This window comes from Aspergillus alliaceus (genome assembly GCF_009176365.1).
Source record: "Aspergillus alliaceus strain CBS 536.65 unplaced genomic scaffold BDW43scaffold_60, whole genome shotgun sequence".
Taxonomy (NCBI): domain Eukaryota; kingdom Fungi; phylum Ascomycota; class Eurotiomycetes; order Eurotiales; family Aspergillaceae; genus Aspergillus; species Aspergillus alliaceus.
The window spans coordinates 61703-80819 of record NW_022474743.1 but is presented as its reverse complement, the minus strand read 5'-3'; the positions used below and the strand labels follow the sequence as shown (position 1 = coordinate 80819).

Genomic DNA, 19117 nt, shown 5'->3' with positions numbered 1-19117 from the left:
TATAGATCCATGGAACTATTGGAAATAAGGGCATGGATATCGGAGCGTAGATTAAAAAAACCTTAACAGTTTCTGCGAATCTGCATACAAGCCCATCGTTTTCCTTCATCAACCCTATTCTTGTTCGGCATTTCCAACCATCTATCCGAGCGAACGGCACACGTGTGGGTCGTTGTTGTCAGGGATAAACCACCTGGCAGGCTCAACCATGGATCTCGGAAATTGGATCCGCTTGAAAACTTCGTGTTGTGTTTATAGTCTAGCTTGGCTGGTCTCTGAGTCTGAGAGTTGAAGAAGAGCGTCGATGACAATTTTCAGGATTTCCAAGTCTGCCCCCGTCTGGAACAAAAAAGGAGGCAAGTGTATTGATCCTTTCGGTAAATAGTGGCTATGTCCCTATTCTTGGCGCTTTGGCTAGCATATTTAGAAGGATAGAGACTCCTTAGCGGTCGACTAATTAGTGCAGGTGCATGAACAGAGTACACGGCCAGCGGACCACCATGTTAAAGTTGACACTTAAGACGGGGATAAATTTATATAACCCGTCTCCCTCCCGCTTCACCTGTCTTTTGGGCATAAATATAACTCTCTACGGACATGATCTGCACCTGTTGAACCCAGCATTCCATCACCGGAGTACGATAGTGTCTCCAGGCTAACTGTTAGCCAACCCCAACAGCAGATCTATTTCCGCGGTTGGTCGCTTCGGCAAATACAACAATATCCCCGACTGTCGTGTCGGATACATACCGAAGGGATTTGGGGGTGATCCCAATGCCAATACGCAGTAGTCGTCGATAGTCGGCTGGGTAGCCAAATGCCTAGGGTATGACAGATCACATGCAGGCGATCATTGCTCGCAACAAGTTTCTCTTTCTATCAATCAAAGTTATTACGTCTCACAACTTTAATCGGGGAGGATTCCAGGAATTGAGTGGAATGGGGCAAAAAAGTAGATGTTTGTTCCGTTCATGACCTGCTCACCTGGTTAAATCCGAGTAGGTATGCTACCCTGACGATGCGACGATACCTGACTCATTCTGGTCGAAGAACTGCCGAGAAGTCGAGTATATCCTTTGTGTCCATGCTCAGGGCCTTGACCACTCCTCAGATATCCCCATGTCGCCTACGCGGCAAACTATCCATACTTAAAACAATCACAAGATACAATCTTGCCCCAAAGATCAGTATACCGAATTCATAACCCCAAAATCACTAGGCTGTTTCACAGTGTTGGATATCTATAATTTTCTTTTAGGCTAGGCCAATCGCCAATTGGTGTGTTCGGTCGAACGGCAGATGTGCTGACAGATTGTAACATATATAGTACCTGTCAAGTCTCCACCAGAGGGAGCAGTGTGTATGGACTATGGAGAGGGATATCAAAAGCCATGACTCATGTTTTAGGTGATATATCTCATTTAAAGCATAAGCTTTTATTGAGGGCTGCCCAACCTACTAGAGATCTTAGAGGAATCTATTCTTTCATATCGATCTCCACAAACTGACACGCGGCCAAGAGATTAGAGGTACGTACCGGTGTGGATATATAGTGTTCCATTCTTCAAGAACAATAAGAAACCATAACATCGACCGGGAGAGTAGTTGATAACGTTGAACGAACTATTGCAACCAGCCCAGCTTACTCCTTGTCAATTTCTTGGCCTGTGGATTAATGCGAGGGTGTGAGTTACACACGGTTGCCATGAAAGACTAAGTGCTTACATATACACTCACTCTAGAGAGGTAGTCACATCCAAGAGCGCGAGTTGAGCTCTGTAACACATGGCTAGATAACAAGATCAGTCCATTTCTAAGCCCTTAACTTGACAACGTCCTTAAGCTCTATGCCGCACTATACCTGTGTGGGATCTAAAAAGGTGTCCGTGGCAATTTCAAGCAGTATACGGAACTACCTATTATTTAGGAGGTCCACCTAGATATACGGCAATTCAGTAGGACCACACTGCTTAGCCACAATGCCAAATGAGTAAAAGTGTTCTAAGGCATGGTTTCGTTGCAACTTAACTAGCAGATGACTTTCTATATTTTGAAGGTCGTACAGAGCATTGTTTGGCAAGCATCCTACTAGACAAGGTACACTACATAAAAGACAAACCGTACACAAATAAGTGCATGACAGAAAACACCGCACCGCAATCCAATACTCTAGACCGGACTCTTCCCACCTGCTCACTCTACATTTATTGCCAACAAGACAGAAAGAAAGAAAGAAAGAAAGCCCCTTGCACTATGCCCCTCACCAATGAAATATACTAACCCTTGGCTGTGCCTAACCCCGCATTGCTGTGACCTTCTTGCAGAAGGTTTAGAGACTCTAATTTGCTGCATGTTTTATTTAGATTTCAATCATCATGCAAGACCACCTCGGTTAGAATTCAAATCACATTCACATATATCATGAGGTTAAGTGAGGGTGCGAGTCTCTGTTGAACATAAGCCCGAGCAATCATCTTTTCTATTAAATACGGCTGCGGATGTACCCCAGAATATAGGTATTCAAGTAGTGAATGAAGGTACATTGAACCCTCTGTACATTATCCCTCATTTATAAATCATGTTACAGACCATTTTGTTAATCCTTGATTGATCGACAGGTGTTCCACTCATTGAGAACATATGGGACATACAGAGCAAAGTGAACGAAATGGTACAAGTGGAAAGCAAGGCCACCATCCAACATGTCGAGAAGATCGAATCCGACCCTCCCCTTATGAAAGGCAAAACCTCTCTTCTAGCAGATATCAAGCAATCGCCGAAGGTTGCCGGATATTGTCTGGCCCTCACGTCAGGCATCATACTGTACGGCTATGACTTGGCCATTGTGTCCAACGTCTCCTCCATGCCAGAGTTTCAGTGAGGAACATCTAAACTATACCCTAGACACTGCCCAAAAGGCTAACCTAGAAAGGCGCGACTTCGGTCGCAAACTTAACGGCCATTTAATCATTCCGTCCCTCTGGCTGGGTCTCTGGAACGTCGCGAACCCTATCGGAGGCTTATTCGGTGCCCTCATCGGAGGCTACGTGCAAGACCGCCTAGGCCGTCGCTCTTCCCTGGCGCTCGCAAGCATCGTATCGGCGATAGGCGTTGCAATCGCCTATGTATCGAACCTCCCAGCTGGGATCGATGGCCGGCGATCGGTCTTCTTCGTGGCCAAGCTCATTCAGGGCTACGCTGTCAATATGCTAATGTGCACAGCACAAACATACATGTCAGAGATCTTAACTGCCACACTGCGCGGACCAATCCTAGCATTCTTCCCTCTCTTCACGCTACTAGGCCAGCTCTTCGGCAGCGTCGTCGTCTTCACATCTGTAAAGGAGAAAGGCCCCAGCGGCTACCTGAAATGCTTCATCTCAGAATGGCCCTTCTCAGCTCTCCCCCTTCTCGTCTCCATTTTCCTCCCAGAGAGCCCTACCTGGCTCATCCGGCGAAACCGAATAGATGCAGCCCGAAAAGCGCAGCGCCGACTTGATTCCTCAAACGTAGACTCAGACGCATCCCTCGAGAAACTGCGCTCATCCATCCGCCACGAAGACGAAGAAGCCCAAAACCACGCAGCCACCTACCTCGAGTGCTTCCGAGGCAACAACCGACGCCGGACAATGATCGTGCTATTCGCTAGTATGATCCCCCAGCTCTTCGGTCTAACCCTCATCGCAAAGTCCAGCTATTTCCTTCAGATCGTCGGCATGGAGGCAACCGCCAGCCTCATGTTTCTGGAGGTAGGCATCGCGCTTGGCCTGGTCGCTAACATTGTCAGCATGTGGACCTTATCCCGGTTCAATCGCGTGCCGCTTATACTGTTCGGTTTGGCTACCTCAACGTTTCTGTGGACTGGCATGGGCATCTTAGGCTTTTTCAAAGGCACTGTTACCATCTGGTAAGCCTACTTGTCGCTACCGATACTCCCTTGACATTCTACCATCTAACTATCAACATCCAGGTGGTCCGCCGTCACAATGATGCTTGTGACCAGCCTCTGCGGCGCAACAGCCTGGCCCGCGTCCTATGCCGTGGGCGCCGAAGCATCTGCGCTCCGGCTGCGGGCCAAATCACAGGGCTTGGGGTGGGTGTTGAGCGGGTTTTCGAACGGGGTCTTCGGTCTTGTCTTGCCGTATATTTTCAATCCTGACCAGGGTGATCTACGCGGGAAGACGGGGTTCGTGTATACTGGTTTGGGTCTCCTGTCGCTGGCGGCGACGTGGTACATCGTGCCTGAGATGAAGGACCGAACGCCGATTGAAATTGATCGGATGTTTGAATTGCACCTTCCTGTGCGGGATTTTAAGACTTGGACGTTAAGCAATGAGAGAGCCTCGGGTTCTTCGGATGGTCAGCCTGCGACTCCTGTGTAGATGATCTCTTGGCCAGTTTGCGTTCGAATGTTGTGGTTTATTGTCAGGGATTTAAAGTGTTCTAACGAGTATCAGATGTCAGTGTTTGCTTGAAATGAAATTATCCAGGGAGGTTTAGAAACCGGCGCAATATCTCGCGTAGAACATGTTTATGATTTGAATATTTATGTACAGGTTTTAAAGTGTTGATCCTCATTTAGAGTCAATAGAATAGCAACGCATATGCTACACTAAACAAGCCCCATTTCTTCCAATGCTGGGGCGTACGTTCATTGATCTGCGATATCTAATCGCATCTCAAGACACTCCTCGTAAACGCTAGGACTGTAAAACCAGTCGCCGCCCTTTCTTGCGAAATGCCCCAAGAGGAAATTTCAGGGCCCGCTTATAAAAAGACAGAACCTTCCGTCTAGACTATCGGTCTCTCGATGGATCTTTTGTACCCAGCATAACGTTGGGAGATATCAGCAGATAATGGCATCAAAGTCACTGCTGTGAGAATAGGCTCCAAATGAGCATGGTTGATTTGAGAAAAGAGAAGGACAAAGGCCACTTCATCACTCAGTCGGTGCCTGGAGAGCCTTCTTTTTGCCCTTCCTATAAACACGTTCATCGTTCGGATCGAAGCCACCGTTACCCCACAACGCCCACTCTTCCGTCTCCTTCATGTAGTCCTCAGGGCGGAACGGTGTACCGTCGGCTTTCTCCTTCTCCAGAAGTTCGAAGAACCGGTCGTAATCAATGCGAGAATGCCATTTACCGTTCACGTAGAAACGCTTCGAGGCAAGCAACACACAACAGCTATGTGCATGCTCGGCGGCAATTCCGTAATCCAACCCACGGCCCTGCAGCTCCTTATCTAGAGCAAGAACAAATTCCTGAATCTCTTCATAGAATGGGACGTTTTGCATAGTCAATCCCGCACCAGCGCTAGTGCTAGTACCACAGTAGGTCACACCCTTGATCTCAATCAAGCATGGCAATGCCTTCTCGACAAGATTCGCGTAGCCAATCACCTCATCGTCAACGTTAAAGCCTTTGACCAACGTGAGACGGAAGACAGTCCGCTGAAAGTGACGCTTTTCCCGAAGAATATCCAGGCACCGCTGGAATCGCTCCCAGAAATCTCGGTGAAGCGGGCGGTCAATCTTGCGCAGACTTTCACGGTTGCTAGCATCGATTGATACGTACAACTGAGTTACGCGGTGTAGGGTTTCAAGCTGGTCAGGGTGTTGAGCGTTGCACACCAGGAAGCTAGAAATGTGCTCGTTATGCAGCATGTCCAAGAATTCGTTGATATGAGGGTAGAAGATCGGCTCCCCGACCAAGCTCAAGGCACAGTGGCGAATACGCATCGCCTCCGCAAATCGCTCTGCACGTACACCAGGAACGCCACGCATCATCTTAATCTTCTTGTAGTGGCCCTCCTTAACACCTTGGAAGATCAGGTCGGGTGAGTCAACCTTCCAACGCCAAGTAGTCCCAACGGGATTGGTACCATGGCGCCAGCAGAAAATACACTTGTTGCTGCAGGAAAGCGAAGGAGTTGCCTCCATGCACAGATGAGATCGAATGCCGTAGAACGAGAACTTGTAACACGAACCTCTACCACGCAACGCGGACTTAGTCCAACGGCAGATCTTTACACCGGAGTGAGAGCCAACGATAGTATAACCTTGTTTCGTGAGTGCCGCGTATGTGGGGGACGTCTTGGGAACCATTTCCTTCTCAGTCGATTGGCTAGGTGCCACGGAATTGCCCGTAGTAGTGAAATCCACTGGTACAGGACCGGATCCCGCCTGACCATCGGAGGAGCCCATCTTGATATCCTCCAAGTCAACTACATCTTGGCCATTGCGTCGTTTGGAGCGTTTTCCGTCGTTCTCTTCATCGTCCAAGTCCTCTTCGTCACTCTCAAGCGGATCGCCACTACCCGGAACGCCTTCACCAAGACCACCATTGTTTAGGATGTCCAACAAAATTTCCTGCAAGCCGCGGGACCACTCTTTCAAGGCAGATTCAGCATCATTCTTCACATCACCGAATCCCAAGGGATACGCCCTCTTCTTTCCAGTAAGCTTAGCCATCCATCGATCCAACTCTTTGGCCTGCGAGCAAAATCCTTCTTCTTCCGTGGGCCATCCTTCTTTATCGCCAAACCCAAACACGGAATATCCAGCCAAGGTCGACAAAGATGAGGTATCAATGCGGAAGTCATGGTGGGTTTCGTCCAAATGGCCAAGAAAAGTGTTGAGGACCGTGTCGATGTTGTAAGTCGGGATCAATAAGCAGTATACATAGCGTGTGCCAGGAGAGGTGGATGGAGGCTTTGGTGCCGTGGTGAAGTAGTCGTCGAAGTCTATGTAAGAAAGATCGTGGATTTGAGGAGGAAGAAGGCCACGGTCGCGGTTCTCCGGGTCGGCTCTCTCCTTGGCTGCAGCCCGCAAGTCCTCTAGCAGTACTTGAGCGTATCTTTCCGTCGTCCCAGTTAACGAGGCAAAGAATATGATAGGCTGAATGAAAGACACTGGAGGTCCCTGGTCCGATCCCCGGCCGCGCCCAGCAACTTTGAGCGGCTTTTTACCAGACACTCTCTTGGGGCCAGACGCAACCTTCGGGGCAGACTCATTCCCAACAGCAGAGTTTGGAACGCTTTTCTCCGTGACCACCAGTTTCTCACTGTTGCTGGCGCAGACTTTCTCGAATTTGTCTGGGGACTGGCTCCGGGGAGATGGAGGTATAGAGGAAGCAGACACAGCTTTAGACTTGGGTTGAGACTTCTGATAGACTCGCAGAACGATGGCGACTGAAGTGACAGCGATAAGAATAGGGAGACGATAGGAATGCCAGAAGGTCAATAAGCCTGAACTCAGAGGCCGCAATCAGTAAGGTATTTGTTTTGTGGAGGGGTGAAAACAAGCATGGAAGAGAGTATGTACCTTCGATGAAGGAAACTTCCGCCATGATCAGTTATAGAATCCACGGTAACACTATTGTCGCGTAATCGATTCGAGAGAGTTCAACACCTCTTTTCGTAGAGATAGATACTCAAGCCGGAGTGATAAAGAGGGGCAGTGGGGAAACCTGTTGCAGCATTGCACTCCGTCGAATTCGAACAAAAGCCTTGTCGCAAAAGCAGATATGGGAAATCCGCGAGTATCAGAGATGCAAACCGATTTGACTCCCGCAACGGTGTGTTCTGGCGAATAGCCGCTCGGAGAGTTAGAAGAAAAGACTTTCAATGAAAACTGCCAGGCAAGAGAAACTTCGATGTCACGAGAATTTTTCACCTGGATGCTGATTGGCTCCCGCACGGTTACCGTATATGGTATTCCCGCGCCCCGTCGTGGCTGGAGACCTAATTCAACAACTGATCTCAATTCTCAACAACTACTACACTAATGCACATATCTTCGAATGAGGACCTGAGAAATGGTCCTTGGTGAAAGATCTATTATTTCTTCCTAATTGAGCCATAGAGCCAATGAGTACGCCGAAAATCAGTGCTTCCGATCGTTCTCCACCCCAATCTATATTAAAAGACGCAATAGCGCCATCCCTCGTAAGGTGAAGTGCTTAAATAACCTGCGATTCCCGCGCGTATCCGTTTCCATGATCCTTGCGGTTCGCCAATTTAACAAACCGCCGGCGCACGTCATAAAAACATACCAGCGGAGTGACAGCACTCAGAGCTGCCGAGGCATTGCGTCTCAGCCTCCTAAAACACACTATATATAGAATCTTCCCCGCCAACACTGTCTACCATGAGTAGTAAGACACATATGCTCTCGAAAGAGAAAGAATACCTAACACAGTCTTTCAATCTTGAAGAGCAAGCTCCTACGCGACCGCCACCAACAAAATACTCCATCCGTCGAAAGATGGAGCGAACGCTTTTTGTTATTCTCCTAGCATTTCTTCTCTTCATTACCGCGAATGGCTTTGGGTCAGACACCTTGGAAAACGGTATCTCAGGGCACCAGAAGCCCTTGACCGTGGAAGAAAGAGTAGAGCGTATCCTGCAGAAAACCCCGTTGATCGGTGAGAATTAACTTCATACCAATGATCCAAGATCAACTTGCTAAAACAGAATATAGATGGCCATGATGATCTTCCGATTTTCATCCGTGCGAAATATGGAAACCACATCTACCAAGAGAATTTCACTACGGAATTCGTTCATGGTGGCTTCCCTGGGCATGTCGACCTGCCCCGGCTATCCAAGGGTAGAGTCGGTGGCACGTTTTGGAGCGTTTTTGTACCTTGCCCCAAGAACTGGCAGGACTTTTCTGATGAAAATTACGCACTGAGTAAGGGGCATCCTTAACACAATCTCCTATCGTAGCTTAGCACTAAATTTCACCAGGTATACGGGAAACGATAGAGCAGGTAGACTTGTGGCTCCGCCTGCAGCAAGCCTATCCGGACACCTTCTCCACGCCTCCGAATGGCACCACGGCTCTTCAAGCCTTCCTAGACGGGAAGATCATCTCACCTATGGGTATTGAGGGCCTCCACTCCATTGGAAACTCGCTTGCCTATCTACGACATTTCTATGCGCAAGGTGTATCCTATGCCACTCTGACACATAATTGTCATAATCGCTACGCCGATGCTGCTCTCACCGAGCTCCCAGACGGCGGCGTGAAGAAGGCCGATCCTCTGTGGCACGGTATCAGTGAGGACGGCAAAGCCCTGGTATCAGAGATGAATCGACTCGGAATGATTGTCGATCTGGCCCATGTAAGCGTCGAGACCATGCGAGACGTCCTTGGTGCAGGCAAGGATGACTGGACGGGCAGTAGTGCGCCAGTCATCTTCAGCCATAGTTCCGCATATGCCGTCTGCCCTCATCCACGTAACGTCCCGGACGACGTGCTAGAGTTGGTCAAATCACGGAACTCCGTGGTGATGATTAACTTTGCCCCCGACTTCGTCTCGTGTACAGCTGGGAATAACTCGAACGGTCTGCCTGACTCGGATCCTGAGAATGCCACTTTAGAGCATGTTGCCGATCATATACTGCACATCGGGAATCTCATCGGGTTTGATCATGTCGGAATCGGCAGCGACTTTGACGGTATCGCTTCTGTTCCTCGCGGACTAGAGGATGTCTCCAAATTTCCAGACTTAATTGCTGAACTCCTCAGGAGGGGAGTTAGTGATGAGGATGCCGGCAAGATTGTGGGGGGTAACTTGCTACGCGTGTGGAAGGACGTCGACCGCGTTGCTCTTAGCAAGCAAGCCAACGGAGCTCTTCCTGCCGAGGATGATCTGTCATGAGATATACCAAGTGTTCGTTTGACACATAACACGTTGCCTCGGTCCATGGGTGCCTATCCTTTTGCCACCAAACTTTGTGTACATGTAGATGCAGCCCTAGATGCATATCACCTTTACCTCTAGTTTGGCTTGAATTTAATCTACTGGCTAACAGAGTAGTATCCAGTTTGAACCAGCCATCGGATAGACAACATCAAGGGTTGTCAGTCATCATGAACGTCGCAATATATCATGTTCATTATAGTATCGCATTTCGATAGCATTTCTATAGGCCATTCCAGACTCCATCATGGATCCCCTTTACTCAGACCCACGCCTCTTCGCTGGTTAATTGCTAAACCAGCATGCGAAATGCCTTCAAAAGATTCCTCTTCTCATCCTCCAAGATCTTATACTTCCCTTTCCCTTCCAACCCCAGCTTCACCTGCTCCTCCGTCGCCCATTCAAACGCTGAATGCTCACCCGGCGCCAGTCTCACTCTATCCTCCCACCACCGGACAGCTTCACCCCCAACGTCCACCTTCTTCTCCTCCTCCTCCGTCTCCGCAGCACCCTCCCCCAGAACACCCTGCGCCTCATAAACCTCCACCAAAAACGTGAACTTCACCGCAAACAACATAGTTCCATTGCTCTCCTTCGTCCACTCTTCCACCCCAACTAAATCCACAATCCTCGACACATGAAACCCGCTCTCCTCCACCACTTCACGTACAACAGCTGCCAGGATTGACTCATCAGACTCTTCACAGCCCCCGCCCGGGCCCTCCCAATATCCAGGAAGGGAGTCGGTTGGAGCGCGTTGGAGGAGAAGAACTCTTGGTTCGGATTTTTCAATCTTGCCTTTTTGGGCATTGGGTGTAGCACGAGAGAAGACAAGCCCCCCGACTACAAAATTTGTCCATTGGGGTTTTGACGCTATGAAGGTGGAGAGGGGGGTGTTGAACTCATCAAGGTGAGGTGGTATTGAGAAGGTGAGGTCTTGAGGCATTCTTAATATATTGTTAATTTGCTTGAATGATCGGATGTTTTGTTGTTAGATATCTTCGGGGAGAGAAGTGGTTCAGTGGAGTAGATTGTTGATATGTGAGTTGGATCCGGCGGTTTTATGCATGCATGCGAGTGGGTTTTGAAGGGGTTATACATGTCTGATGACTCATAAATTGGATAAAGCTTGTCACCATAAAATTACCCCACAATTTTTATATTGAATATAACCCTCGCTCTACGCCCAAAAAGGAAATTATACCTATCAGTCCTGGGTGAGCCTATCATGGAAACTTGATATGCATGCAGCAATCACTTTGGGTTTTAAGTGTGGTTGTAGTCCCACTTACTATAGCGTTTATGCATTCCCGCTATAACGGACGACAATCGCATCCATGTACAATCAAGTTATCAGCACAAAAACTAGAAAATTTTTGGTGCCATCGTGGACGAATGGGATTTTGCAAAGACTCGGTTTTACTCAAGACTATTTGCTTATAATATGAAGTGCTGGATTGAAAGTTGCCCCATAGAACAGCAAGAAAGTAGGTTGCCCGTTGTTATTTCCTTCGATAAGGGACATTGATGTTAGAGTCCGCTCATGTGGTAGTCTCATATAGCCAAAACTTATTTATAGGTAGGGGAAAGTCAATAACTCGACGGACCCTCTCATTATCCTACACATGTATGTGCTGATACAGCTAGAATTTCAGGATCAACTAATAAATTATTTCGAATTTCTCCGATTATTTTGAGGTGGCTTACCAGGCTAGGTCACAGGAGAATGTAGTAAAGCAACCACGAGTCACAGGCTGCATACTCGGCACTAGTTGAAGTTGAAGAACGAAATACTTTGTCAAGTCAGCAAATGCGATATGAAGACCATACCAGCTTATGTTGAGGCAGTGGCTGTTATATATCTGTGTATCTTTCCCCGTGGTGATCGGGAGAGGGATGTCGAGCTAATTAGCCAAGATATGGATTCGAGAGAAAGCAACGAGTCCCCTGAACCCAAATATTGCAAACTTTGGTTTTTAAAGTCGTAGTGTACTAGAATTATAGAGGGTGAAACTAGGCGAGACCGTGTGTGCTGCGATGTGTTGGTGTATTATAAATGGTAAAGGAAGGATGTTAGAAATGTGTCGTTTACTGGGCTCATAATTGCCAAGCCTCTGCCTACAGTGCCTTTGCGAGTTATGGTGGAAAGATCATATTTAAAACGGACTGCATGATGGTGGAGACTATTGAGCACATTTGCGCTGATAACACTCTACCAACCACCACGATCAGCACGACCACTAAACAACGCCAAGAACGAGTCAAATAATGCCATATGATAGCTGTAGAGACCTAGAAACAGGCCCTCTTTCTACACTCCAGTATATACGTACATTAGGGTGATTAGTTGTGTATATAGGACCATTCTCAATCTCGCCCTACGGGTTAGACATGGTGTAAAAAGGCAAAAAGACGGCCCTGGACCGAAGAAAGTAATCCCTTCTCGACATTGAAGATATACGGAGGCAAAGCACTCGTAAATTCCCGAATTTTTTCAGCTCTTAAGTGCTCATGCATCTCCTAAATTAAATCTCATGACAACAAAAAGCCCCTAAAATATACGGGCGCAGTCCATGGCCCCAAGGCTTCCTTGCATATAAACTAGGAATCGCCCTACTCATTTCGGTACAGATATGAAACTCAATCGCATGTCGCTGGTCATAGAGATATAAATATGAACATGCAAAATGGGACAGCCGAGCATACCCATGGTCACAGTAACCATGATATGTCCATGTCCGCCATTTTCACTACTGGAACCAAGGTAACTTTGTTCTTTGGTGGCTGGACGACCAACTCCGTGACCTCGTATCTCCTCACACTGGCATTCTTGTTCCTACTTGCCTGGTTCAATCGCTTCCTTGGAGCACTCAAGTTCCAAGTGGAGCTTAAGATCAATTCTGTCCGCAATCCTGGTCTTCCGGTGCCAATTATAGGACAACCACCCGCATTGTATCGGAGCCGAATGATCTCAAAAGATCGAGTGAGTCCTCTCCCACGGTACATGCAGGTCAACCCAAACGATTCATTCGACAGACCATCGCCACCACCTCCATCTCCTCCACCACTGTTGGACGACGAACGGAGAGAGTTAGTTCCCGGCAGTGTGAAACAATCGCGTGTTCAAAAGTGCTTTGGCACGATTTTCAGGAAATGGGTCCCACGTGGCCCTTGGAGCTGGCAGCAAGATGGAGGCCGGTCACTCCTAGAAGGCCTTCGCGCGCTGCTGGGATATATCCTGTGAGTGGAGAGCGTTCTTTGTGAAAACTAATACAGACTGATCAGTTTTCTCATAGAATGTTAGCAGTCATGACTTTCAACGTAGGCATCTTCTGCGCAGTACTGGCGGGCATCGTGGTGGGTGAGCTCACTATGGGGAGGTATACTCAACAAGCAGCAGGCTGGCAGGACGGATCATGCCACGACGGATAATGAGATGTTGTTGGGATTTTTGTTTGATCTCTTCTTATAACAGTATGTATTATAACGTTCGTCCTTAATATGTTTATACAAAGACTCTATCTTACCGTTGGAAGCTATTAAGCAGGGCATTTCTTTTCAAGCATAGTTCACGCTTTGCTAGCGGAATATGTTGATGCATCGATTTCGTATTATTAACTAGTATTCTGATGCCATTCTTAGTCTACCTCATTCATTTCCTAGATGATGTGCATTGAAAGACTTATACCATACGTTTAAATCATACAATCGAAATGAATCCTCCGTACTTTAAGCAGGCGAAACCCACAATAGAAATCCAAGCTCTGCGCGGTGCCCAGTCGAACGATGGATCAGACCAACATCCACGTTCAACTCAATAAATACATGCTACCGATTATGATTAACTATTGACTTTCTCAAAGTCGAAGGCTATAATTCAGTAGTACATAAGGGGAACTGCCGACACCATTGTCTACGACCCCTCAGCGCCAGATATAGAACGCGATGACAAACCTTCTCAAATATGCTCAAGCTTCATGTAAGGGTGGCATGGATATGCACCACCAACCTACCTAGGAGCTCTATAACTTTACCATATACTGCTGGCAGCCTCTTAAAATTTGGGTATCTAGAAATCTCACTTGACTTTCTGCCAAGTATCTCACAGTATGGAACAAATATCTCTGCATACCATCTAACTTTCTGTAACATGATCGCCAAAACTTGCTCAACCTCACAAGGTATCTGCAACATGATCTCCTCCGATCAGCATTCGGCATGCCCAAACCCCTCTTCTCCTCACTCTTGACCTATAGTCCAGCTCAAGGCTCCGCATGCCTATCGCCGCAGTGGTCTAGGTACCCTCGTAGACGATGCAATCGTATATCATCACTGTACACCCGCCTTGTACGGGTCAAACACATCCTCTGCCCTTACCTTTTATTCCTCATGTATCTCAGAAAAGCCGCGTGCCGGCCACGCATCTCTCCTACCAGATACCTCTCCGCGAACACCCAGTACCCCTCTCCTTATCCAACAAGCCCGCGGACTACGCACCACAGTACCATCACCGCTATAACACCCATCCGCATCAACAACCGCCATAAACCACTTTCAACCTCAGAACAAACCGCATATCCCACCCTAAACTTACGCCAAGAGCTCTACAGCCTCATAAAACAATCCCACCTAAACACCCTTCACCTGCCTCTCTCAAAGGCAGTGCGTATCCGCTTCCAACAGTTACTATCCGCACCTGAGATCCTGTATAACCCAACGCAGCAGCAACCAGCGAACAAAACTTTCAAAATTAAGTCGCGCGACGATAACTCAAAAGATAATCCCCGAACCCCAATACCATTCTCCTCCAGTCTGGCGCAGGACCTGCGGAGTCGGCGGGTGGTTATACTGCTATTTGTTGTTGGAGTGTTTATGCAGTTTTTTTTCTCTACAAAAGAGATTTACAAGGACGGTTTTTCCGCGAAAAGTTCTGGCGATCGGTCTGGTGGGCAGTTGATGGATTCTCGGCGCCGGCGAGCCGTTAGTTTGGGGTTTGGGAGTGCGCAGGTGGAGAGGTTTTTGTTAAAGAGGGACCCTTCTGGGGAAGGGGTTACTAGGTCCGAGGAGGGGGTTTATCGGGAGGTTTTGCCTTATTGTTCTTACGGAGGGTGAATTTGGGGGTCCTTGCTAAGACTGCGTGGATGGCAAGTGTTATTCATGATTGTTACGTGTAGGCTATGTTATACACTTCGGATATACATTTGGTATAAAATTTATGCCTATCGTTTACTTTCGGATAGGGTATGGTCTCCTTGAGGAATGAGGAACCCTTCGAAGAAGCAGCCGATCTGCTTGTAGTCGTCTATTGCAATTACAGCAGAGACGTCTAGATTTTGTTAGTTTATGGCAGTCTAACGTGGGATAGTAGTGAGGTTTACATTGATCTGGTCTGATGATCACAATGGCTCCTTTCTCTGGATTGATTCCGAGGTGCTCATAGACACGGCCATGGCCTTTGTTGTAACTTTCGTCGTCGAAGTATATTTTGTGCAGATCTATTGATTAATTCAATTTTATGCCACTGGCTTAGAGTGGAACTAGAGGCTTACCTCTAATCTGATTCTTTCCCCCAAAAGGGTAGAAGCATTCGGGAATCTCTTCCAGTTCGACGCTGTGTCGCTTCCCGTAGCCCACTAGGATAGGTTCGATCACACTGTCCATGTCGGCATCCTTCGGACGAAAGCGGTGCAAGGGACCCTCATTTGAGCTTAAGTAGTTTCCAAGCTATAACTATAAGTAAGAGTAAGAAGGTAAGTCAAATATCCTCAAAACTTACCGCATCCAATCTTGGTTTATTCTTAGGCTGGCTGATATCGCCCGCAAAAGCCATTACGCGCCAGCGACCATCAGACTTCAATGCTGTCATCAATTGTACAGGTTTTGAATCGCAGAATCGCACTACCTTTGAACTGGGTAATCTCATGCCAGTCACAATATTGGTAGACAGCTTCTGCAACCCATCCTCGTCGAGAGTAATTGGAGAATAATCGTATCTGGCCGTCAAGCCGGCGGTGTATTCCCCAGATCTGATAAAGCCCTCCTGGAATTCGGCAGGAGACGCCTTCCCGGCAGACGAAAAAAGCTTCGAGAAGTACCGGTCGAAATTAATCAGATCCATAGCCACCTTCTGCCGCTCAAGAACATATGTCTCTAACAAGGACGGCGGCGCCAATCCTTTCAGGACGGTGGCCAATTTCCAGCCAATATTATACCCGTCCTGCAAGCTGACATTCATTCCCTGGCCGGCCTTGGGGGAATGGGTATGACAGGCGTCTCCCGCCAAAAAGACGCGGTAATCCTTATGAAAGAAGTCCGCATGGCGTTGGCCAACTGCGTACGCGGACCACCACACCGTCTGAGTAAACTCTATGTTATACTGGCTAAGAATAGCTTTGGCGGACTGTTGTAGGTCCTCTAGCTTGACCTCTTTAGCCTTGGTCCCCGGTGGCAGCTCGATGTAGAACCGTGTTAGATTGCAGGCGTCGCCCTCGCGGGGAATAATCAGTAAATTACCCGCCTTGGAACGGATAGTGGATTTCTTCCGGATATCTGGAAAGTTTGTGCGAGGAACCATATCCATGACACCCCAGACTGCATCGCTGCTGTCACCGATCATTGCATATCCAAGTGAACGACGCACGGTGCTGTGTGCTCCGTCACACCCCTATAACAAAACCACGTTAGATTTTGAATCAACCCAACAGTATCCCGAGGCCGGATCAAACATACCAGAGCATATTTTGCCTCAAAGACCTCGCTTCTCCCTTCCCTCTCAGCCGTCACCTTCACTGGAAACGAATGGGGATCATTGACGAGCGAACTATCCACTTCGACATCCTTGATATCGTACCCATAATCAATTTCCTGGTTATTGAACCGCTGCATAGACTCAATAAACAACCCATTTATACGCGCCTGATTCAAGATCACATGTGGCTGATGCGACAGCCCCGGCTGCACATCCGCTGTTCGCCCAGTGCGTTTGATATCGCCGGAACCATTGTCAGCCCAGAAGACAACCTCCAAGACATGGTAGGACTCTCGCAGCAGCTCCTCGCCGATCCCGAAGCTCTCAAAGATCTCCACCGTCCGGCACTGTACCCCATCCGCCTGACCCATAGTCATGGGCCCGTCACGGCGTTCTAACACCTTGCAACGGATACCATAGCGCGCGAGCCATGTAGCAGCACAGAGGCCTGCAGATCCGCTTCCGCAGATGAGGACGTCGACTTTCTCCACCATGTTTGTCTCGGGGTATGTGTGTCCTTCAGCACTTAAAGATAGGTAATTAAGATAGATATAAGCGCTTAAATTGGTTGTGAAACCTCTGGATTGCCTTGCATGTGCCACTATCTGATTCTTATGTTGGGTTCCGGAATCCATCCCGAGAATACCCCGGGATGGATTCCGGGGCCGGCAAATCAACACGGGCCTCGGTCTGGTCAATGTCTGTATTCCTCCACAAATTTCCGCTGTGGAGAAAGATACAGAACAGTCCGTCATATGGTGGGTTAATACTCTAGATATGAAAAAAACAAACTGACAGGTTAGCGGGCTCCACTTACTGCCGTAGAGCTTTGGAGTAGACCAAGCGCCTCGTTTTGACTATAACTAAAATGCATCTCAGATTTCAAACATAAACATCGTTAATTGTGCTCTAGTATCGTTATATAACGTGCCCATCATCTGTCACTCTCTGCGGAACATCTCACATGAGCGATTTCTCCGAACGCCAGCGCCGGGTGCAAGTCGAGTATTCACCATAGAACCGTAGAATCATCCGTATGCCCAAAATAAAAACTGTAGAACGAAATCAAGACGACGCAACAATTTACAAGAAGTACTCGCTACGGCCCGGTCGCGATGTAGGAACGTGTCGTTGATCATCGCTGACAGCACTGAAGAGCTTGAATGTGGGTTTGAGGTCGTCATTGATCTCACAGACAGACGCCAGATTGCCACAACGGTAGCAGTAGTTTGGCGCACTCCACACCGTCACAACGTTCTGGTTCGCAAAGTGGTATTTGTAGCCCTCGTTGACCAGTTGGTGCGCACGGGCGATCAGTGTCAAATCATTGACGTGACAAAATTCATCCGCCACCTTATCTCCAAACAACCAGCCTAGATATATGTTAGTCCAAGTGTCATTGTAGTAGCGAACAGAAAACGACATACCTGCGCCTCTTGGGCTGACTGCCCATGTCTCCACATCGTCAGGGTCGGACCAAACCAGGTCACAGAAAGCACCCTCGTGAGGAATTTCTTGAGCTCTGGCAACTACGCGAACTTGGTCCAGGGTCCTAATCTCCGGGCTGAGCCCACCGTGTACACACAAAACCCTACCATCGATGATAGCGCCGAGTGTCATAAAGTCGAAAACCTGACAACAAGCTTTCCAGACCGACGCATTCCCGTACTTCTGGAAGCATTCCTCATAGAAGCCATAAACCTGCGTAATTTGTCGAGACTCGTGATTTCCGCGCACCAGCGTTACCCGATCCGGATACCTGCCGAAGGGTTCATTAGTATTGAGTGGTACCGAAAGTAGGGCGCGAGTATGACTGACTTTGCCTTCAGGCATAGTAATAGTGTCAAAGTCTCCAAACTGAAGTATCCTCGATCGACGTAGTCGCCCAAAAAGACGAAATTCCGATTAAGCGTCACCTGATTGGATCCAGCACTAGAGGAGCGCTCTCTCTGACTTGCATTGAAGCTTGTTTCATCTCCACCTTCTACAGGCGATCCAGAGTTTCTCAACTTCTTCCGCAGCTTCGGATCCGTGATCGACGATGGGGGCTCGATATCAGCTGAGGTGATGACAGACGGTGATGTTTTCGGAGGCTCGACGTCAGACTCGTCCGGCATGCCGCCAGAGACTCGGAACAGCTCCAGCAAATCGTAGAATTGGCCGTGTATATCTCCACAAATCGTGACTGGCGTCGATACAGGTTGTACATTTGATTCTAGACGCGCGCGCAAGTGAGCCTACGGGGAAGAACCACCACCTCCCTTGGTGGGAACCGCTTACCCTCCATCATGAACTCCTTCACAATCTCGCATAGTTGTTTCATATGTTGCTCGGAAAGATATTTGCAATCTTTCGCAGCCTCCAGCCATTCATCGGGACCGGCATTGCGCTTCAATTTCGCCGGTCCAGGTTGTGGGATTTTACTATCGACCATGGTGAGTGTAGAAGGAGCGCTGAGCAAAGGGGGCGGTTGAGGGGTGCTTCAAGAGTGGGAGTCAGAGCAGAATGATGTGACAAGGGGGTTAGAAATATAGAATTAATTATCGAATGACCGCCGTCCTCTTTTAATGAGGGACGAAGATCTAGAAGATCGAGTTGAATTGAATGATAAATCAAGTGACGCCGTCGTCCCCCACACGTGGTGAATTAATCAACGGTCGCG

General features: G+C 48.2%; 7 protein-coding genes across 7 annotated transcripts; 3 read left to right on the top strand and 4 right to left on the bottom strand.

Moving 5' to 3' along the window:
• Positions 1–2668: 2668 nt before the first annotated feature.
• Positions 2669–4382, top strand: BDW43DRAFT_303600 (general substrate transporter; the record flags this gene model as incomplete). The annotated part of the gene is made up of 3 exons (XM_032045445.1): positions 2669–2877; positions 2933–3907; positions 3971–4382. The coding sequence occupies 3 exons, from the start codon at positions 2669–2671 to the stop codon at positions 4380–4382; spliced, it is 1596 nt and encodes a 531-aa protein (XP_031895623.1).
• Positions 4383–4551: 169 nt separating this feature from the next.
• On the bottom strand, positions 4552–7609 carry BDW43DRAFT_289971 (flavodoxin and radical SAM domain protein). Its single transcript, XM_032043469.1, has 2 exons — positions 7322–7609; positions 4552–7245 (listed from the first exon to the last, which is right to left on the bottom strand). Exons 1-2 carry the CDS (start codon positions 7344–7346, stop codon positions 4940–4942), a joined length of 2331 nt encoding a protein of 776 aa, XP_031895622.1. The 5' UTR covers positions 7347–7609; the 3' UTR covers positions 4552–4939.
• A 192-nt stretch (positions 7610–7801) lies between these two features.
• BDW43DRAFT_207874 (putative dipeptidase) lies at positions 7802–9832 on the top strand. The gene is made up of 3 exons (XM_032039222.1): positions 7802–8423; positions 8480–8692; positions 8749–9832. The coding sequence occupies exons 1-3, from the start codon at positions 8147–8149 to the stop codon at positions 9663–9665; spliced, it is 1407 nt and encodes a 468-aa protein (XP_031895621.1). The 5' UTR covers positions 7802–8146; the 3' UTR covers positions 9666–9832.
• On the bottom strand, positions 9833–10752 carry BDW43DRAFT_207875 (NUDIX hydrolase). Its single transcript, XM_032039223.1, has one exon. The coding sequence runs from the start codon at positions 10651–10653 to the stop codon at positions 10000–10002; it is 654 nt and encodes a 217-aa protein (XP_031895620.1). The 5' UTR covers positions 10654–10752; the 3' UTR covers positions 9833–9999.
• Positions 10753–12381: 1629 nt separating this feature from the next.
• On the top strand, positions 12382–13139 carry crmD (putative copper transporter crmD; the record flags this gene model as incomplete). The annotated part of the gene is made up of 2 exons (XM_032048100.1): positions 12382–12947; positions 13004–13139. The coding sequence occupies 2 exons, from the start codon at positions 12382–12384 to the stop codon at positions 13137–13139; spliced, it is 702 nt and encodes a 233-aa protein (XP_031895619.1).
• A 1730-nt stretch (positions 13140–14869) lies between these two features.
• On the bottom strand, positions 14870–17055 carry BDW43DRAFT_289967 (putative phenol 2-monooxygenase). Its single transcript, XM_032043468.1, has 5 exons — positions 16437–17055; positions 15484–16371; positions 15257–15431; positions 15086–15202; positions 14870–15033 (listed from the first exon to the last, which is right to left on the bottom strand). The coding sequence occupies exons 1-5, from the start codon at positions 16947–16949 to the stop codon at positions 14927–14929; spliced, it is 1800 nt and encodes a 599-aa protein (XP_031895618.1). The 5' UTR covers positions 16950–17055; the 3' UTR covers positions 14870–14926.
• Positions 17056–17257: 202 nt separating this feature from the next.
• sitA (TOR signaling pathway phosphatase SitA) lies at positions 17258–19107 on the bottom strand. Its single transcript, XM_032043467.1, has 4 exons — positions 18736–19107; positions 18274–18670; positions 17883–18214; positions 17258–17828 (listed from the first exon to the last, which is right to left on the bottom strand). Exons 1-4 carry the CDS (start codon positions 18887–18889, stop codon positions 17539–17541), a joined length of 1173 nt encoding a protein of 390 aa, XP_031895617.1. The 5' UTR covers positions 18890–19107; the 3' UTR covers positions 17258–17538.
• Between the last annotated feature and the right edge of the window lie 10 nt (positions 19108–19117).